The sequence below is a fragment of the Panthera tigris genome, chromosome C1, assembly GCF_018350195.1.
Source record: "Panthera tigris isolate Pti1 chromosome C1, P.tigris_Pti1_mat1.1, whole genome shotgun sequence".
In the NCBI taxonomy this organism is placed as follows: domain Eukaryota; kingdom Metazoa; phylum Chordata; class Mammalia; order Carnivora; family Felidae; genus Panthera; species Panthera tigris.
This window is the reverse complement of record NC_056667.1, coordinates 31,060,898-31,082,323: the sequence shown is the minus strand read 5'-3', so window position 1 is coordinate 31,082,323 and position 21,426 is coordinate 31,060,898. Positions and strand designations below refer to the sequence as shown.

At 43.0% G+C, this 21,426-nt stretch overlaps 1 protein-coding gene and 1 long non-coding RNA gene across 3 annotated transcripts in view; both read right to left on the bottom strand.

The window, feature by feature from the left end:
* Positions 1 to 20,360, bottom strand: part of SMAP2 (small ArfGAP2) — a 54,380-nt gene extending 34,020 nt beyond the window's left edge. The window contains exon 1 of one of the 2 annotated variants that reach the window (XM_042996754.1): positions 20,271 to 20,360. Coding sequence is in view for 1 of the 2 variants with exons in the window: in XM_042996753.1 (XP_042852687.1) it covers positions 13,802 to 13,904 (103 nt within the window). In the remaining variant the exon portion in view is untranslated. Of the gene's footprint in view, positions 1 to 13,801; positions 14,314 to 20,270 lie in introns of those variants that run through there. The other variant, XM_042996753.1, reaches the window with a different exon arrangement.
* Positions 4,266 to 13,032, bottom strand: LOC122241258. The gene is made up of 3 exons (XR_006221292.1): positions 13,015 to 13,032; positions 6,389 to 7,468; positions 4,266 to 4,367 (listed from the first exon to the last, which is right to left on the bottom strand). It is a non-coding gene; the product is annotated as an uncharacterized LOC122241258 (long non-coding RNA).
* Positions 20,361 to 21,426: the final 1,066 nt, after the last annotated feature.

Below are 21,426 nucleotides of genomic sequence, written 5' to 3'. Positions count from 1 at the left end.
CTTTAGATGTTCTTTTCTATTACAACATACAATTCACTCTCTGCTACTGGGATGCCCAAAAACTGAGACTGTGTGTGAAGGCTTATTCACACCTCTTCCTACCCACATTCCTCTTCCTCAAAAGAAGCCCAAAAGTGGAGAAGAGTGGAACATACCAGGGCTCCAGAACAAGTGGCCAGGCAGAATATGACTTTCCATTATTTGAAGGGAAGCTCGTGCCTTTCACCCAGAAGGAGGCTTTACACAAAATCTGAGTCAACAAACAAACCCTTGTGTAAGACCATGACACATGGCCTTCTCTCTGCAACGGTGTGCAGCAGCTTTCCTAACACATCACTGGATCCCCAACCAATGGCAAGCAGACGGAAGATCAGGTCCAGTTTAACTGAATCACAGTTGTATCCAAACAAGCTAGAGAACTTTCATTTTCAAACAAACAGCATACTAGAAATGAATTCTGGGATCAAAGTACAGACAGTCCAGTGGCAAGGTGAATGTTAGTCATCTAAACAGTCCTGGCTTAAGGGAGGAGAGCAAAAGGTAGAGATTTGCCCTTTCAAAAAGAAAACACTCACTACCATGTTTCAAAACTCTATGTTTCAGAATTGGCAATAATGAGATACGGGTCAGAAAGTGTGGGGCAATGGGGTGAGGCAAATGTCAACGGTGTGGACAGAAAGATCCTGCAAAAGGAACAGTGTGTAGAGGAACCCAGGGCAGGCCTCTAGGAAAAAAAATCGCAGCTTCAAAACAGCTAAAGCAGGGTTCTCCAAATTAAGTAAACCTGTTCCAGTGGGTATAAGAAGAGCTTCTAAAACTGCTGCAAGGTTATTATTAATTTCTGTAGCACCTGAGAGCAGTGTCTAAACATTTACTCCCATCCCACAAAAAGGCTAAAGGAGTGCTTTTTCAGCCTCCTGTTTCACACCCCATGCTACATTTCTCCCAAGATGATGTGTCACACGAAAACCTCCCACTGAGAGGGCAGAGTACTGGCTTCGTGACTGGCTCCCTCTTTCAAGGCGGCACAGATGCCAGAAGCACAAAAAAGAAAGAGATGGCGCAAAGAAGTAACCACAATAAAGCAACCACGAAATTCACCTGCTCGGCTTCCTGGACTGTCACAGGTCTTCAAACATCAGAGTTAACAGCATGAGGATGACTTTCAAAAGCCAAAACAAAAAAAGCATATGATCCGAACACACATTAACAGAATAATAGTGTTCGTGATGGAGACATGGCCAATGTGCGCCAGATGCTGTGCATTAGGTATACAGACATACATGGAACACACAGTCCCTGTCCTTGTGGAATTTACAGTCCAAGGAAAGCTCTTAAAACAGAACCAAAAAAATCTACCGCAAAACAAACAAAAAATGCAGCAGTATCACCCCCTTTCTACCAATGGAGGACTTCTAATCTACCTTCCCAGTGGACTGGTTAAGTGAAGGAGGGCTGTATGAACAACAAAAGATGCTCATCAATGAACAGCAACATGTCCATATATCAAGCATATAATGTGGAAGACTATGCATAAAATAAGAATATATCTTGGGGGGCACCTTGGTGGCTCAGTTAAGTGTCCAACTCTTGGTTTTGGATCAGGTCATAATCTCATGGTTTGTGGTGAGTTCGACCTCTGAGTCAAGCTCCACACTGACAGTGAGGAGCCTGCTTGGGATTCTCTCTTTTCCTCTCTCTCTCTCTCTCTCTCTCTCTGCCCCTCTCCTGCTTGTGTGTGTGCTCTCTCTCTCTCTCAAAATAAATAAATAAAACTTAAAAAAAAAAAAAAAGAATGTATCTTGGCCCATCTTGCTGTGATCATGTCCCATAAATTTGTTCTTTATGGTTACGCCAGGATTCTCTGCAGCTCTCCACTCCTCACTTCAACAGATGTCTACTGCAGTGAAGCAGTTCACAATGACAACCCCACAGCAAGGCCATCTCTGCATGGGCTCAGCCAAGAGGACTCCCTGACAACATTTTAAAATTAGAGGGCCCACGTGACCACTCAACTCTGAACACACAAATAACCCATGAGTCTAACAACAACACAAAAATTTACATTATACCATTATTTATAATACTGAATAACTAAAAACCCAAATGTTCAACAATTGGGCAAGAATTAAATAACCAATGACATATTCAAATGATGGAATACAGTAAAGATACGTAAATGTTTTTAATGTCATGAAATACGCTTATGATAAGTGTTAAGCAAAACAATGATATAAAATTATTATGGAATAATTTCAAGTAAAACAATGGGTGATAGGGATTATGTGAAATATCTTCTGCATCATTACCCTTTTTCATACTTCCCAATCATTTTTTTTCACAAATATGAGTAATTTTCAAAAGCAGGAAAAAAAATAAAGTTTGTTTTTTAAAGAAAATAACATTTAAAGATGTTTAATAGGCATAAGGACCTTCCTGCTTCCCCACTCCCCAATATCCCACAATACAAAAAATAATTGGTCTATGGTGATGAATTTTTTCTTTTCCTTAAATGCATTAAGAAGTCTAATGAGGGGCGTCTGGATGGTTCGGTTGGTTAAGCATCCGACTTCAGCTCAGGTCATGATCTCACAGTTTGTGGGTTTGAGCCGTGCATTGGGCTCTGTGCTGATGGCTCAGAGCCTGGAACCTGATTCAGATTCTGTGTCTCCTTCTCTCTCTGCCCCTCCCCTACTCACGCTCTCTGTCTCTCAAAAAAGTGAATAAACATTAAAAAAATTAAAAAAGAAAAAAAGAAGTCTAATGAAACTGAGCCCTATTTTTACTCTGCCCACAATATGGGCCTTTGATTTGAGTCACTCGTATCAGACAAACCAGCTTCAGAACCTAGTCAGAAGGCTCAGAGGAACTGCTCTGGAATCTTCCTTCCAATGCTGCATCGAATGATTTTTCCTTCTCTCACATACAAGCTGGGATGTTCACACAGCACTCACACTACAGGAAAGTTTTTCTCACAATTCTCCTCTAGTCTAAGACAGTTCCTCTAACCAAACTCCTCAGGCCTACCTTCAGAGGGACAGGGCCCCCAGTTTCAAACAGCTGTTCTTTCAATACAAATGCTTTCAACATAGCAGAAGAGCCTAAATCTTTTTCACTCTTTCTTTCTCAAATCAGCTGCCACACATAAATTGGTTTCCACTAACCGCTGCTTATCGCTACTTTGAACAAAAGCATCCTGGTAAGAGCACGGAATGTCCTTCCTATTATTCATCGAAGAGCTTGTGTCAATTATAAGGCAAGTGGGAAAGTATCAGCAAGAAGACACTGACACCCTCTCCTTCACGATCTTTAGATTGCAGCATAAGATGTTACCAGTTCACACAGAAAATTCTGTAACAAATTATTTTTTGAAGGCAGAAGAAGAAAAGCAACCATCTAAACAATATTAAGACAAAATGTTTAACTCAAGGCTTGAAATTCTAGAGAATTCATTTCTAAATCTACACATTGGGGGACTTCCAGTAAGGCAAGGAAAGAGGAAGAAGCTTAATAAAATTAACTTTGAGTGTACTTCAGTAAGTTACGTTGCAGGATTAATGTGCAGGCCTTAAAGATGTAAGACAGGCGGCCCCAGTAAAGGCTTGGGGATTTTACGGTCTTTCCATCACTAGCTGTGAAAGACAGCATGCTAATTTAAAAAAAAAAAAAAAAAAAAAGGAAAAGAGAAGGTGCTCTATTTTCTCAAATCATTACGGTAGGCCAGGCTTATGAGCTAGAGCTGAGAGTAGGCCTCCTTTACTCCTGTATTCGCTTTATTATTTTCAACGCATCATAAAATGAGAACATTACACATTTGTTTTTTGGGTGAGGAGAAATGAAATGGTGCCTGAGGGATCCAGTTCTCAGTCTTTCAGATTAAGAAATTTCTTTTTGAAAGTTCTGACTTGAAATTAAGAAAAAAAAAATCAACAAAGTATTCTCCAGTTGGGCTTATGAAATCCAATACTTTCTAAATAAACCATATCCTATATGCATTCAAAAGCAAACCGGAATACCCATAAGAAATATACAAACTGGGTGGGCAAAAGAGGGCTATGGTCAACAAAAACAGTCAGAGAACTATTTAACATTACTTGAAAACGAAAAGCAGCAGCGGTATTAAAATCTTATTACTACCCAGTGACATGTTACAAAGGCGGGATTCCAGGGCAAGTTTCAGCCACACACGAGGGAGGATGGGGGGAGGGGGAGCAAGGGAGAGGAGTGCTGGACAAACTGAAGACAACCGCCAGGCAACCTTACACTGATGGATGGCCACAGCTGAAGGTAGATTTGGCTCATCTCTGGGGTTTTCCACTGGGAAGGGACCTGCAGTTCAGCCATCAATGGACCAGCATCCACAAAGCCTGTGGGGAAATACAGGAGCCAGAAGAGTGGGGTAGGGAAGGAGAAAGTTTGGAAAATGGAAGAGTCAAATACAGTAGCAAAGTGTTGTAATTATTAAACATGAGGCTTCAAAAAATGCATAGATGTACCTCTTAAATCGAAATGGACTGGCTGAAAAGAACTGGTACTTTGGGAAGCAGTCTGATACGCTTTTTAGAATACCAAATTACACTTTAATTACATCTGTGAATTGTACCTGCCAAGAGGAAATTAATTTTGGGAGGAAAGAGAAGAACAATGAAATCTGCAATTTTTATAGACGGTAACTTTACTCAGAGTCCCTTACCCCGTCACCTCTGTGGAAAATAACAGCCTGAAGAGAAATATACTCACACTCTACTGAAAACCTTTGCTGGCCTAGTTCCACCAATTCCATTAATGTAGCAGGGGCCCAAAGGCAGGTGACCTGATTGACAAAAAAAGCCCTTCTAGAAAGTGCCAAACTTCTATCTTGTAACTCATTAAACATTTTATAATCAAGAAGAAAACTACTAGCAGTACCTTGGAAAGCTCTGCCTTTAAATGGAACAGCAGCAACCTTCCTTAGAAGACAAAAAATACTTTTCAGGTCCAGTATAGAAGAAAGTGGATCAGGTGATCTCACCTCCCTCCCCCAGTGCTAACCTATCTGAAGCTGTGGGGGGAAAACCCCAGACGAACCAATAACACTAGTTAAAATGGTGTGTAGCACAAGGAAAATTAGCTCCACTGCAATTACTTTAACTGTCAAGGAAAGTCTCATCTGCACCATGTTAGAAGGCTGAAATCCTTAAAACTTTCTTTGTACATCTTACGTGTTATTGACTCAAGTCTTTCAGTTGTAGATGAGACAAGCTTAGTGTATGTGTATACACACACACACACACACACACACACACACACACACACAATCATGCCCAACACTTCCCAGGATCGACGGGGTGGGAACTTATTTTCTGAGTACCCAAACTGATAAACTGCTCCTAGAGCAAAAAATAGTGAAATACAGATTCAACAGAAGCCAATTTTCCTGGTCACACATCCTAATTATATAGGATGCCAGCTCAATAACTGAGTTGTTACGTTACTTCCTGGGACTAATTATTTTTTCAGCAACCCTTAAGATTCTTTAGAAGCACACAAGGTCGTATCTGCCTGAAAACACTTATCTCTTGTCCAAAATAACTCAACTCTTTACCTATAAAGAGAAAGAATAACATCATGGAGATTTTTTTTAAGTGTCCCTGTGCCTTGCCTGTTTCCACTTGGATCCTACCCCTGCTCCACTCTGTCAGTGGGACCTACATCTCCCAGGCTCCCTTGCCAACCGATTTCTGGGTAAGTTCCATCAATGGGAGGCACCAATGAGGATAAGAGGAAGGAGGAAGAGGGAAGCCAGGGTAATGCTCTCTTACAGGGTCACAGTTCCAGCTGTACCACACAGCTTTGCTTTCTGTGCGTCTAGCTTACACCAGATAGCTCAGACTTCTGGCCTTTGGTGACACGAGCACCTTCTCATTTCCTTAGGGTCACAGTAGCTCCAAGGTGTTGCTCATATCTGGGTTGCCTCACCAGCCCATTTGCCTGCTAAGCTTTTACATCATCCATTACGTATGTTCCTATTACGTATGTTAGATCCCCTCTGCTTGTACTACCTACAATGGTTTCTGTTTCCCTGACAGGTCCCGGACTTTAAAATATATTTTAAAACTTAACTTTCTTAAGAATTAAACAACTATTCAGATAATCTGTAAAAGATTTCTTCTAGTAAGAAACAAAGGATTTATAATGACAAGATCAATTCATTCCTTCAAACAAATATTTACTAAGAGCTACATCTATGCCTGCCCCTGTAGAGCTTACATTCTAGTGGACATGTTAATTGTGGCACATTATAATTTTTTTAAGTGTATCAATATAGGAATATTTCTTTAACAGTAGAGGAATTTGGTAAAAGTGAATTAACTTTAAAGTGTTCTACTCTACATAGATTGGTTCCTACCTTTTCAGTGTGGTAAGCTGAACTGTCACATTCCAGGGCCAATACAGAACTTCTTCAAAATTAGTATCTACATAAACTGGCCACTTGCTCAAACAGAAGTACAACTGTGATAAGGATTTAAGCAGACACAATAACAGAAGTTAGGCACTGTATGCTCAGAATGTAACACATGTGTGTGTGTTATGCAGATTCTTTCTTGGCATCTTTATTACGAGGGGATATCATTTGAAGGAATTGAGTCTGAGTCCATTTAACAAGTCACTTTATCCCTTGTCTATGGCATAGGTAGGTTCCATCAACATAACATACAGAGCAAACTGCAATGTGCATAATGAGTAAAGTGTTGCAGTCACCAACTGCATGACATCATTTCCAAGAGGGAATTTTCAGGCAGAAGAATAGGAACAGACAATGACTCATGTGGTGAACAGTTACATAGACAACTGTGCCCAAGAAAGCTGCCACCTACATATCATAATGACATCACATGAAAAATGCAGAAAGAAAGTAATTTTCTGGTTTATTGGAAAGCAATATGTTTGCTGAAAAGTGCACTGAGAGATCAGGCTGCAAGCTACCTGCTTACACCTCCTAAGCACTCAGCAACCAAGAGCACACATCAAATATTCAGCACTCTTAAACCGCTTGAGTATCTAAGCATGCTCAGCCTCAAAATCAACGTCGTCAACTCCAGAAATGACATAATATCTACTGCTGGCATTTCACTAGACTTTTCTAAGATCATTTAATGTACTCGTGACGGCATACTTCCATACTGATCTTGTGGGCACAATATTGAGACCTTTCTTACTACTCATCAATTAGAAAACATTTCATGTCTGCAATACTTATTATTCCATTTGAGTAGCAGGTAGACTTCCAATAGTATGGGCTTCTTACACAGCAGAGGGTCTAAAGCATATCCATAATCTCAATACTATACACCAAATCAACTACAGGGCTAGGATTTTAACCTTATTGGCCCCTGACTACCTGTCAAAAACTTTATCCCTTGCCACTCTCCAACATGTAGTCAAAATATACTAGAGAATCAATCTCTCTCTCTCTCTCTCTCTCTCTCTCTCTCTCTCTCACACACACACACACACACACACACACACACACACACTACTTTGGAAACTTTGGACATTCCATTTTCCTCTGCTTAGAATGCAAAGTCCCCTAAATTCACCTAGCAAAGTCATGCTTATCATTCAAGACACAGCCTACACAGCCTTTGAAGTCATGACTTCCTGAGGCGGACTTGTTTGCTTTCTCCAGTCTTTCCTTTCTCCCTGCACACAGTGCCATCATGATAATACTACATTGCATCATTATCAGTTTACACATCTGCTTCCCCATTCAACTGTGTAATCCTTCAGACCAAAGGCCCTAGCTCTGAATCTACCACATATCCTGATACAGTGTCTGACGCAAAGTAAGTGCTGAGAAATATTTTCAGAAAGAATATATATGGTGTGGATTTGAGGCTTGCAGAGTTCCGCTTAAATGATAAGGTATTTTGTACCCTATCCCACTGCCACAGAATGTTATTTAAAGGACAAGGAGAACAAATAGGAAAGCATCTCCCAGGGAACAGGCTTAACAAGTTGATATTAAAAGACAGTCTAATGAGGATTTTGATAAATTACTTTCAGTGTAACTGTGTCAACCCAGCCATGACTGTTAGAGTTAAGGTGCATTTGCTGTAAAAACCCAGAAACTTATTTGATCTTGGCCAGAGAAGAGTGTTTAACAACTAGAGATGGACACAAAACTTCTTCTGTTGTCTAGATTTGATGGAATTTTTTTAACCTCTCAAAAGGTGTCACAAATATAGGTAAAATAATTAAAAACTGATAGGAAAGTTCATGTTCTAAAAAATGTTACTTAACACGCAATGACTTAACTACCAACACAAAACAAATATAAAGCAAAGCCAGAGATTAATTTACTGGAGTTAAAATTTAGGACTACTTTAGAAAATCTCTACATAAAGTTCCCTGGTCTAATCTTTCATACAATTTTGAAGAGTGAGGAAAAAATCAGAGACCATCCTCAAGGGTACCATAAAGTACATTTGCAAAAATGCCAGAACCCCCATATATAGGAAATGGTTTTGGCTTAAAGACTAGGGAATTATTGAGTGAGTCATTCTAACCATGGCTTCCAGTTACCAGAGTATTTAAGGGCATAAAATCAGAAAGTGAAACAACTAAAACCAAGGCCGCATCAATCAGACCAGCGATGGTGATAAGCAAGTGATGCTTACATTTGTGGAACATTTATTTTACAAGGCACTTTCATTTTTCAAATGAGGAAAATTCAGGGCAGTGCTGAAGGCCACAAAGCTAAAATAAGTGTGAAGGAGTTTCATTGGATGTTTCAACATCAAGTCTGCAGCCCCTTCCATTCCTATACTTCTTTACCACCTGAAATGTGGTAAATATGTGCTATGGACAGACCTAGGACATTTTCTAAAATGACTTCAACAAGAGCAGATGTTTCCAAATCACTTAGGCATATCTTTGAACTTAATCAAAATATCCTAGGTATCACCTTAGAAAACACCTGGAGAGAATGAAGAAGCTCCTGAATGAATGTGCATGGACAGAGCACCTGCATGCTGTCCATATTATACTACTGATTGAAAATGCAAGGTGCTATGAACTGTAATATTACTCCCTGCATGAAAGCACTGAAAAAGCATATAATTAAATGTAGTTGCTTGTAGGGTGCTTGGCTGGCTCAGTCAGAAGAGCTTGTGACTCTTGATCTTGGGGTTGTAGGTTCAAGCCCCACACTAGGTACAGAGATTACTAAAAGAAGTACACTTTCAAAAAAGTAGTTGTTTGTGTATATATCATCTCTCAAAAATCACATAAGGTATTACCAAAAGTGGTTACTTCGAGGAAGGGAAAATGGTGGCTAAGGGATCAGGGATTATCTATTTTTCATTTTTTTAACATTTATTTATTTTTGAGAGATGGAGAGAGATAGAACAGGAGCAGGGGAGGGGCACAGATAGAGGGAGACACAGAATCTGAAGCAGGCTCCAGGTTCTGAGCTGTCAGCACAGAGCCCGACGTGGGGCTAGAACTCATGAACTTCGGCTCATGATTAGAGCCGAAGTCAGTGCTTAACTGGCTGAACTGCCCCCCCACCCCAGGTGCCCCAAGGGATCAGGAATTCGAATACAACTTTTCCTGTCTATGGCCACACCACCCTGAATGCACCTGGATCTAGTCTGATCTCAGAAGCTAACCAGGGTTGGGCCTAGTTAGTAGTTGGATCGAAGAATACAACTTTTTCTTGTACATATTTGCCTTTGAAGCTTTTACATTTTGAACCACATGACAGTGATATCTCTTACATTTAAAAGTATAGGGGCTTCTGGGTGGCTCGGTCGGTTGAGCTTCCAACTCTCAATTTCAGCTCAGGTCATGATCCCAGGGTTGTGGGATCGAGCCCTGAGTTGGGCTCCACGTTGAGCGTGGAGCCTGCTTAAGATTCTCTTTCTCCCTCTGCCCCTCTTCCCCGCTTACACTCTCTTTCTCTCACAAAAACACAAAATTTTAAAAATAAAATAAATTTAAGAACATATAATGGAAACTGGAACAGAAGCAATGGTTAGGTAATTCAAGGTAAAACATTTCAGAGACAGGATGCAGCAGAAGGGGAAAGTACCAAATATTACAAAGTTTCCGTCAAACTCCAGAATTCCATGTGGTATTTCACAGTCTGTAGTAAATATTCCACAAGACCATCAAATCTCTTCCATTTTAATTCTCTGCTCATTAAAAAGCTCTGAATTTTTTTTAAAAATTTGATACTGAGAGAGTAACGTCCCATTAGTGGAAACAGGTATTCAGGTCATGACAAAGATCCTTACATGGTAAGTAAGATAGTGTCTAGTTTAAACCAGTCTCTGAAGAGGTTGATTAGTAGGAGTCATTTCAGGGCCACTGACTATGGAACTGCAGAGTTAAGATTAAGCCTTGGACTAGTACAACCCCACAAGGTTCTATCCAAAAATGGGACCCAGCCTCAACTGAGTAGAGCTACCTTTGGCATATCTGGAATTTTTAGTAAGCTTGTCCTTTGTTCTATCACTACTTAAATCAGTCCAAAAATTTACCCAAAAGGTCACAATATCCTTGGGTGATGAGGAAACCATATCTTTGGACCTAAAAGTAAGTCAAAGCACTTTTTAAAAGGTAGTAACAAAGCAGCTTCCTTTGCCACACAGGAATCACTTCAGTGCCTTAGAAGTCCCAGAAACTGGTGAGTCTTGTGTTCAAGAGAGTTAAAAATCCCAGGACCAACAAAGCTCATACTACGTAAAGAACACACATGCTTGTTTTCTACTCTGGTGTTCACATTACATATCTAAAGATAGTAACACCCTTAAGCAAGTATAAGATTTTAAACAGAAGAGCCATTACCAAAGGGTTGTTTTAGAACATCACAAAAATACCTGCTCATAGGTCTGCAGCCCAGGGCTATATTATGTGATTTAATATTAATGGATTAGTAATCACTCACCAAGTTCTGTATAGTTAGATCTCAATTTCTAAGTAAGAAACAACATGAGACATAGGGATAAATAAACTCAGATCTGAATCTCATTTTCCAAACCCAATAGTTTTTAAATACCTCCTCCCACTACATGTATTTTTTACCAGAGCTAACAGGTAACTTAATCTCCTGATATAAGTGTCTCTTCCATGGACACTTCCATGGAAGTGTCAACTTCCATGACCCGGTAGTTGTCTACATGATCATTATGGAAACCAAAATTAGGAAAGAGGAGGAAAATGAGTGACAAAGATTGAAAGAGTGGAAGGAGCTAGATTATTCACAAAATGGATAAGCTGAGGCTTCATCAATGTGTAATTAAACTGAATTGAGAGATGACTTGGGGCACCTGGGTGGCTCAGTCAGTTAAATATCCGACTTTGGCTCAGGTCACGATCTCAGAGTCTGAGTTCAAGCCCTGCATCGGGCTCTGTGCTGACAGCTCAGAGCCTGGAGCCTGCTTCAGATTCTGTGTCTCCCTCTCTCTCTGCCCCTCACCTGCTTGCACTCTGTCTCTCACTTTCAAAAATAAATAAATATTTTAAAAAATTAGAAAGATGACTGACACCTTGTCATTACATGTCTACTACAATGGCCAAGTCACTGAAGCCACTAAGCCAAAATGTGAAGCTAATGTGTGGTAAGAAATCATTTCAGGAGGCAGAATTCTACCATTAATAGCAGTTAAGAAAGTTCACAAGCCAGTAGTTACTAGTTCTCATTAAGAATTAACTAATATTTCATTACCTGATTCCCAGTAATGCTATTAAGAAAGAGCAGTGGAAAGTTTGGGGGAAAGAAGTGATGAATCGCGCTCTCTCTTCCATATGCTATATTTCATTGGAATATGAGTAAGTATGAGTAGTAGGAGAAATGGGGGGTTGAAAGCAGTACTAATCATCAAAATGGCATCTGACTCCCCAAATGTAGCAATGCTCACTCTCGTGGGTTGCTTCACTGTGACTCCAGATCTGTCAACTAAGGACATAAGGGAATGTGAGTAAAGCCAGGAGATACACTCCTAAATTTTAAACTGAATCTTCCAGTAGATCTAAGACAAGATTTAACAAGAGTCAACTATAAGAAATTAACCTACTCAATATAAATTGACTCTAAAATACTTTTTTTTAAAGTTTATTTATGTTTTGAGAGAGAAAGCACCAGCAGAGGAAGGCAGTGAGAGAGGGGGAAGAGAGGATTCAAAGCTGGCTCTGCATTGATAGCAGAGAGCCTAATGTGGGTCTTAAACCCATGAACTGGGAGATCATGACCTGAGCCGAAGTCCACCGCTCAACCAACTGAGCCACCCAGGCTCCCTGATTCTAAAATACTTTTTAAAGCAAATTCTTGCTACAGCAAAAATTCAGGAAAGAAGTCTGGGGACCTTTTTCCTAAGAGCACATGCCATTTATCTATTAGCAGAGGGCATTAAAATACACTACTAGGTATTTAAATCTACGTGTCCCTGTTCTCCTTTCATAACCTCATTTTCTAAAATAAAAGGTAATTACCTAAAGGTATGAATTAGGCATGTCCTTCCTTTCTCGATATTGACAAATACAAATACATTTGAATCTTTCTTGTATACTGTGTGCCCAATATGCTATATGGCAAAGGACTGTGGTAAATCCACTGCATTATGAACAGAAGCAAATTAACAATAGCTCCCCAAATAGAACTATCCCCTTCTCCCCAAAGGGAAAAGTATTTTCCCAACTTCTCCAATTGTATTCCAAAGAATTCAGAAGGAAAATAAGGAAACAAAATATTTACAGAATCTTGCATCTATACATTTTGGGTGCATATAACCAAGCTTTCACTTATAACCAAGCTTTCCTATCATACTGATTTTTAATGGGATCAAATCATGAATCTTTGAGGACACAGAAAACAAAGACTAAATGGCTTTGCCCATTTACAATGATCGCATTTCACCTTTGGAAGGGTAAGCATCATGGAACAACATATTTGATGCATCCACTGCTTCCTTCTCTCCACTGACTAAACAGGATCCTGCACTTCAACCACAATGTACCAGTTTCTGCCACCACACACACACACACACACACACACACACACACACACACACACACATACATTAGTCCTCCAACGCACTCCACGGCCAGGGCCAGGCTGTCTAGAAATCCGCACTGTGTCACTGCATAAGGCAGGTACCCACTTCACATATCCAGAAAGAAAGCTACCCATGCACTCTGACAGAGTTCAGCAAGGCTGTAAAATGACAGAAGGAGCTGCTACGCAAGTAGCGGGCAGCAACAATCACCACCTTAAAAAATTATTTAAGCAGTTTTTCTACCGTCATGTCACTTCCCTCCTCCCCCTCCCTCCCTCTCTTCCTCCCCCGCTCTCTGCCTCTCCGCCCCCCCACCGTCTCCACACACACACACACACACACACACACACACACACACACACACACACACTGCAGTTCCTCCTCCTCCCCCACCCCCCCCCGCTCCCGCCCCCAGCTTTGCAAGTGGAAGGCGGTGAGCTCTGGGCTGCCTCTAAATGACAGTCGGCCCAGAACTCCTTCGGAGCCCTGACATACAGACATTCTCACCTGCACACACCACGCCACTTCCACCCCCATCATCACCGGCCCTCCCAGGCACTCACACTCTCCCTCGCAGCCTCTCCCCACACCATCCCGGCGCCGCAGAACACGCGGCAGCCTCATCAGTAAGAGTAGCACGCCTTACCATTTAACGTGATTCGGGCGGCCTAAGCTCCAGAAACCCCCTCCCCACACAGGCCACCTCCCAGGCGCGGCCGGAGGCTAGCTGCACCCCGTGCCCGCCAGGAGGGATGCGCTACCTTTGGACTGGCAGTCGGCACAGAACTTGTTATCCTCCTCCAGCAGCAGGTTGGCCAGGACCGCCTGGTACCGATCCACGTCCTTCACCGACTTGCCCGTCATGGCCAGGGTGCCGGCGGGGGCAGAGGGCGAAGCGCCCTCCTCGCCCCCAGGAACCCCTGCCTCAGTTCGGAGGTGAGGACTCCGGGTCCCCCGCCCAGGGGCACCTCCTGAGCGGGGGGAAAAGCCCTCCCCCTCGGGCCGGACCGGGCGCCCCCTTCTCTTGTCAGCCGCGCCCGCCCCCCACTCTGCAGCCCCCTCAGTGCGGCGCCCCCTGGCGGGCTCAGGGAAAGGCCCGAGTCCAGAGGAGGCTGCCGGACTAGAGACCCTCAGCCCAGGCAAACGGGGCACTCCTGGGCGCGCAGAGACGCCGCCTGGCCTGCCTGTCTGCGGGCCGTGCGTCCCGCGCCTCGGTTTCCCTGGCAGCTGCCGCCTGCTCTGCCACCACCTCGGCCGCCTACTTCCGGCAGCTCTTCCTCTCCACCTCCACCCAGCCCAGCCCGCGCATGCGCCCCGCCCTTACCGCGTCGCCCTGGGCTCTTCCCTCGGCTCCGCCTCTCAAGAACCAAGCCAGGCAGAAGTGAGGGGCGGAGCTTGTGGTGGGCGGAGAGAGGACAGGGCACGCCCCCTAAGTGTCCTTGGAAAAGAATGAATGGAGCCTGGCAGAAAGCTAGTGGAGGGAGTGGAAGAAAGTGAAGAGAAACAATTAACATTTGCTGAGTTCTTACTATGTGCCAGGCTCTGTGCTAAGTGCTTTATATGAATTATCCCAATATAATCCTCAAAACAAACGTCTCTATGAGTTAAATATTTATCATTCTTATGTAACCTGAGGGTTGTGGCTACTCCAAAGTCGTCCAGCTTATTCTTTTCTTCAACAGCCAAATGGAGGGCCAAGCCCCTAATCCACCATAAGGGGGACAGCACATCTTCCCCCACATTTTCAGAGGATTCTGGTCACCTCTCACTGGTCCCACTGAATTCTGGGTTCCCCTGTTCATTAGATTTCCTGCCATCTTTGGACATTGTTTGCCTAGATACTTTTTTTTCATTTCTTAAATCCTCCCCAAACAGTGCTGTTTTGTGCAGCAGACTTTCACTGAAGGTTATTTGGGGGGATGCGGTGGAGAGGAAGGGTGATTACAGCAAAACAAATGGGGAACTACTTAAAATGACTATTAAACATCAGTGTCCAAAACCGCCCTCACTACACAGAACTTCTCCACAAAAGTCTCTTTCTTTAGGGATCCACCTGCTACCTGGCAAGTGTTTTCATTCATTCATTCACTCAGCAAATTGTTACTGAGAAACTTCTAAGTATCAGGCACTGGACTAAGGGAAAGGGAACAACATGATCCAATTAGTAGTTTTAAAAGATCACTCTGGCTGCGGTGGGAAGAATGGACTGGGGAAGCTGGTAAGACCAGATTCTCATAGTTCTCTCTAGTGAAACCCTCTCCTCCATCTCTTTACTTTCTCCCAAGCCCAGGCTTCCCTCAAAAATTTCATCTCATCAGTAGAAAACCAACACTTTCTATTTATTGATCAAAACCATTTACTTGTCAGGTGCCTGGATGGCTCAGTTGGTTAAGCATCCAACTTGAGCTCAGGTCATGATCTCACAGTTCATGAGTTCAAACCCCACATGGAACTCTGCACTGACTGCTCTGGGCCTGGAGCCTGCTTCAGATTATGGGTCTCCCTCTCTCTCTGCCCCTCCCCTGCTTGTGCTCTTTCTCTCAAAAATAAATGAACATTTAAAAAAAGCCCACAAAAACATTTACTTCTCTGTCTAATCCTCTTCTCTTCTATCCATGCTTAGGAGACTTGACTTTCATAAACACATAAGTTCATCAAGGTATTTTTCCTAAACAAAATCTCAGTTCTTTCTCTGGAAGGAATTCTGCCTTTCTCCTAAGCTAATTAAGCTAATTTTCTCAACCTGCAACCAACTTGTAATAATTTTTCAACTTATTTAACTTTTCTGACATTAACACGTGGTTTTTTAATGTTATTTATTTTTGAGAGTGAGAGGGAGACAAAGCGCAAGTAGGAGAGGGGCAGAGAGAGGCGGAGACACAGAATCCAAAATGGGCTCCAGGCTCTGAGCCATCAGCACAGAGCCTGATGCGGGGCTTGAACTCACTAGAGGTGAGGTCATGATCTGAGCAAAGTCAGATGCTTAACTGACTGAGCCACCCAGGAGCCCCAACACGTGTTTGTTTGTTTTTTTATCTGTGTTTATTGGGGCCCCTAGGTAGCTCAGTCGGTTCAGCATCGGATTTCAGCTCAGATCATGATCTCCTGGTTCATGGGTTAGAGTCCTGCATCAGGCTCTGTGCTGACATCTCAGAGCCTGAAGCCTACTTTGGATTCTGTGTCTCCCTTGCTCTATCTCCCACCCCGCTCGAACTCTGTCTGTCTCTCCAAAGTAAACAAACATTTAAAGAAAAAAATTTTTAAGTCGTATTTATTTATCATGAGTAGGACAGAGAGAGAAAGCATGAGCAGGGGACGGGTGGAGAGAGGATCCCAAGCAGGCTCCACAGTGTCAGCACAGAGCCCAACACAGGGCTCAGACTCACAAACCACGAGATCAGGACTCCAACCGAAATCAAGAGTGAGATACTTAGCCGACTGAGGCACCCAGGCGCCCCTAACATGTGTTTTATAAACGAGCAAACTGAGACTTAGAATAATGAACTCTGTCATCCAGTGAGTAGTAGAGCTGGGATTTTTAATGTAGATCTCTGTAATTCCAGATAGTAGTGCCAGGTTTTGCTTATGTTATTTTTTATAATGCTCAGAAAAACCCATTAAGGTAGGTATTACCGTAATCATGTTCAAGAAATGATGAAACAGAGGCTCAAGTTGATGAAACAGAAGCTCAAGATTATCCCGTTAATTGTAGTAAATGTATCTTAGCTCAATCCCTCCTCATCTCCATCCCTTCGCTATGCAAATAGCCATCCTGCCTTAGTCTAACCCTACAGTTTCAATTTCAATGAGAGCTTTCTCAATAGCAAATCTGATTGAGTCACACCCTCTTGCTTAAAAATCCTTTAGTGGCTCTCCATCATCTATGACAGCGCTTCTCAAAATTTCCCATCTAGTGAGAGACTACATAGTCTGGTGGTTAAGCTCACAGGCCACAGGACCAGAATGGGTAGGTTTAAATCTTCAGCTTCACCATTTACTGTCTGTGTGACTTTGATCAGGTTACTTAGCCTGTCTGTACCTCAGTTATTTCATCTATTAAATGGGGATGATAATAATATTAATAGGACCTATTTCGCAGAATTGTTATGAGGCTTAACTAACGCCTGCAATATATATTTTTTAATGTTTTATTTATTTATTTTTGAGAGAGAGAGCACAAGTGGGGGAGGGACAGAGAGAGAGAGAGAGAGAGAGAGGGACACAGAATCTGAAGCAGGCTCCAGGCCCTGAGCTGTCAGCTCAGAGCCTGATGCAGGGACCAAATCCTGAGATCATGACCTGAGCCATAAGTCCAACGCCTAACTGACTGAGCCACCCAGGCACCCCGTGCCTGCAATATATTTGGAACAGCTCTTGCCACAAAGTGAGTGATAGACAATTAATTCTCTTCACTAAATATTTCTGGCTTTCTGCCTTCCGGGCTCATGGTAGGATTTTCTTTCTTGGCTCTCTTATGGTTGGTTGTGGCCAACGAGTTTGAGCAAAAAGGATGTGTCACTTCATGTCCAAATCATTTATTTGCTGCTTTGAGACTCCTCTGATTCTCTTTCCCCCTGGCATGGCAACCATCAGCCTTCATGATGGTGGTTGTCTCAGTTCAGAATGCCATAATGGAATATCATAGATCAGGTGGCTTATAAACAACATAAATATATTTCTCACAGTTCTGGAGACTGGGAAGTCCAAGATCAACATACCAACAGATTTCATGTCTGCTGAAAGCCCACTTCCTGGTTCATAGACAGTGACTTCTTGTTGTATCCTCATGTGGCAAAAGCTGCGAGTGCTCTCTGGGATCTCTTTTATTTATTTAACAAAATTTTTTAAAGATTTTTATTTATTTTCAAGAGACAGAGAGAGCCAGAGCAAGTGTGGGGGATGGACAGAGAGAGAGGGAGACACAGAATCCGAAGCAGGCTCTAGGCTCTGAGCTGTCAGCACAGAGCCTGACGCGGGGCTCAAACCCACAAACTGTGAGATCGTGACCTGAGCTGAAGTCGGACGCTTAACCAACTGAGCCACCCAGGCACCCCATAATCTATCTATCTTAACAGATACATCAAGTATTTGCTATTATTATTATTATTATTATTATTATTATTAGAGGAAAGTGAATGCATATCCCAGGGTCTGAGGATATGGCTAAAGCAAATTTCTTCTCTTCCCAAGTACAGATTTTGTTTTTGAAGTCTTGAATTTTACCTTGACAATTCTTACAAAACAGTTCCCTTTATTCCATAATATGATTGTGTTATTTTATCATAAAAGTGATTCACATTAGTTACCGCCAGAGAGAAGAGCCTCCTATCTGTCTCAGTGGCTACTGAACCAAGTTTGGTCACCTTGTATCTGTGGATTTCAAAAAACTGGGATGAATTGGAGAAACCTAACACCACATATCATGCTTGACTTCCAGATGGTTTCTCTCCTTGGTCTTTATATCTGAGTATTTTGAAAACCCAACTCTTAGAAATAAGAGGACTAAACAGAAACTTTTTAAAACTGTTATATTATAGTAACCACTGTGACAAAATGCCCAGAATACTACCAGAAAGGTGGTATGGTGAATATTTTGGGACTACTGCTATTGGAAATTTTCATTAGTGTATCATCATCTTGTTAAGAGGTCAACTCTTGAGTCATATGTTGAACTAAACCAGCTTCTTTATTTATTTTTTAACGTTTATTTATTTTTGAGACAGAGAGAGACAGAGCATGAATGGGGGTGGGTCAGAGAGAGAGGGAGACACAGAATCCAAAACAGGCTCCAGGCTCTGAGCTGTCAGCACAGAGCCCAATGCGGGGCTCGAACTCACGGACCGTGGGATCATGACCCGAGCCGAAGTCGGACGCTTAACCGACTGAGCCACCCAGCTGCCTCAGAACTAAACCAGCTTCTAATCGACTGGTCAGTCACTTTACCTGAATAGGGTACTATTCATAAAATGACTTTCATTAAGAAAGTTGGATAACGGGGCACCTGGGTGGCTCAGTTGGTTAAGTGTCCGACTTCAGCTCAGGTCATGATCTCGAGATTTGTGAGTTTGAGCCCCGCGTCAGGCTCTGTGCTGACAGCTCAGAGCCTGGAGCCTGCTTCGAATTCTGTGTCTCCCTCTCTCCCTGCCCCTCCCCCGCTCATGCTCTGTCTCTCTCTGTCTGTCTCAAAAATAAATAAAACATTAAAAAAATTTTTTTTAAAAGTTGGATAATTATGTTCCCCCACTTTACTGCTAGCTCTGTTCTATTTGTCACGTGTAAATAAATGAACTAAGGGTCTCAAATAAACTCATAGTCCTTCCAATCAACTCTCTTCAACCAACCCTCAAACTTTTTTCTTAGTGTAGAGAATTTGTGACATTTGAAAGCCTCCCCTGCCTTGCAGTGGATTGAGTGTTCAGCCTTGAATACATATGTCTGCTGCACAAGCCAACTCTTTGAGCCCTGGGGTTGAGCTACATGACCCTCCTCTCCTCTTCCAGTTCCTATGTGTCAATTTCCACAGCCTGACACTCTTGGAAGAGCGTCACTTTTCCACAGCTAATGGAGCCCACTGTGAGAAGGCTGGTGTCCCTGTCAACTTCTTGATACTCACAGCACCAAGACTTCTCCGGATCCCAGGCAATCCCTTGCAAAGACAGAGAGAGTGGCTTCTCCCTACCTCCGGGTCACACATTGTCACTTAGGCCCCAGATTACTTGTGTGCAGTCTCATAGTCTTTGTTAAAGACAGCTTGGCTGGCTTTTGAACCTCTCCCTCTAACCTGGGGGCTCAGGCCCATCACCAGAGACCCGAGGACCCTGGTGGGCCCATTGTTCATGCCATACTAACCTACCACTTTCTTCAAAACAATTTGTGCCCCTTCCTTCTACTGAACGTCTCCCTCTTCCCTCCTCGCCCCTAGTTTCACAATATAACTGCCCATTACTATCAACCAGCACAGATTCCAGGAGAGGAGACAGAGCTGTCTGTATTAGCAGTGTCTGAATCCCAGCCTAACTCACCACCATTGCAATCTTGCTGCATTGTCCACAGATGCATAATAATGGCCAAACATCACACATGAGCCGTTGTGCTGCACCTCTGTGATGATGTAGGAGAGTGGGCACCTGTATCCATATTTCTTACATTTTCAGGGCCGAGGAAGGACAGAACAAGTATACCTGGCCTGGGCTTACTTTGGGGCCCTGTTGTATAATGATAGGAACTCACCCCTCACCACATAGCAGAACGCTGGGGGGAAAGACAGGATCTTAAGCTTCCAGGAAGGAAAAACACAAGTCACATAAAAAGCATCAGGAATCAGAATAGCACAGAGTTCTCGACAGCAATTCTGGAAGCCAGGAGACAATGGAACATTGGCTCCAAAATTCTGAGACAAAAGAGTTGCCAACCCAGAATTCCATACCAGCCAAAGTGTTACTCTAGAGGCAGTTTTGAACAGAGCGACTCTCAGATACACTAGATTTCAAACTTTTACCTCCAGTGCTGGCTGTGCTCTGTTGGCCTTTCCACGTCCACTTTACTCTTAGCCCTGCTGTGTGCCCCCCAGGTGCAGCGTAAGGCATCAGTGCAACTCGAGGGCAGGCTGGCTTCAGCCAATGGGAGGCATTCTGAGGGAAATCGGAGGGCAGCGGTGGAGGGAGGTTGAATAATTTTCTCTACTCCCTCCCTGCTGGCTGAGCCAACACACCCTAAATGACAGCGAGAGTCTTGTGAGGGTGACCCTCTCCTACAGCTGTGGCCTTTCTGAGAATACCCTCTCCTCTTGCCCTTTTAGGCTTTCTGCTGTTGCTCGCCCCAAGGTACATCATGCCCCTTATTGGTGTTTTTTAACCCTGCCCGTGCTTCTTTAAACTGTCTTCAATTGCCTCTTTTGCATCAGCCATATGCTTCCTCTTGGAACCCAAACCAGTTCTCCTCCCGTGCATACTTTGTCAAAAATGACAGGGGCGCCTGGGTGGCTTCGTCGGTTAAGCGTCCGACTTCGGCTCAGGTCATGATCTCACGGTCCATGAGTTCGAGCCCCGTGTCAGGCTCTGTGCTGACCACTCAGAGCCTGGAGCCTGTTTCAGATTCTGTGTCTCCCTCTCTCTCTGCCCCTCCCCTGTTCATGCTCTGTCTCTCTCTGTCTCAAAAGTAAATAAATGTTAAAAAAAAATGACAAAGTAAACCTAGGAAAATGGAAAACACCAAATCCCGAAAGCAAAGCATTTAGTACAGGAAAAAGATAAAGGTCATTCCCAGTGTGCTGATGAAGGGAAATTCCAGGATGATGGTTATGCAGAATGCCTACTCTTGATTAGAGGCGTAAGACAAACTTTAGAACAGAAAGTGCCAAGAAAAATGAAATTTATAGATGAGCTGA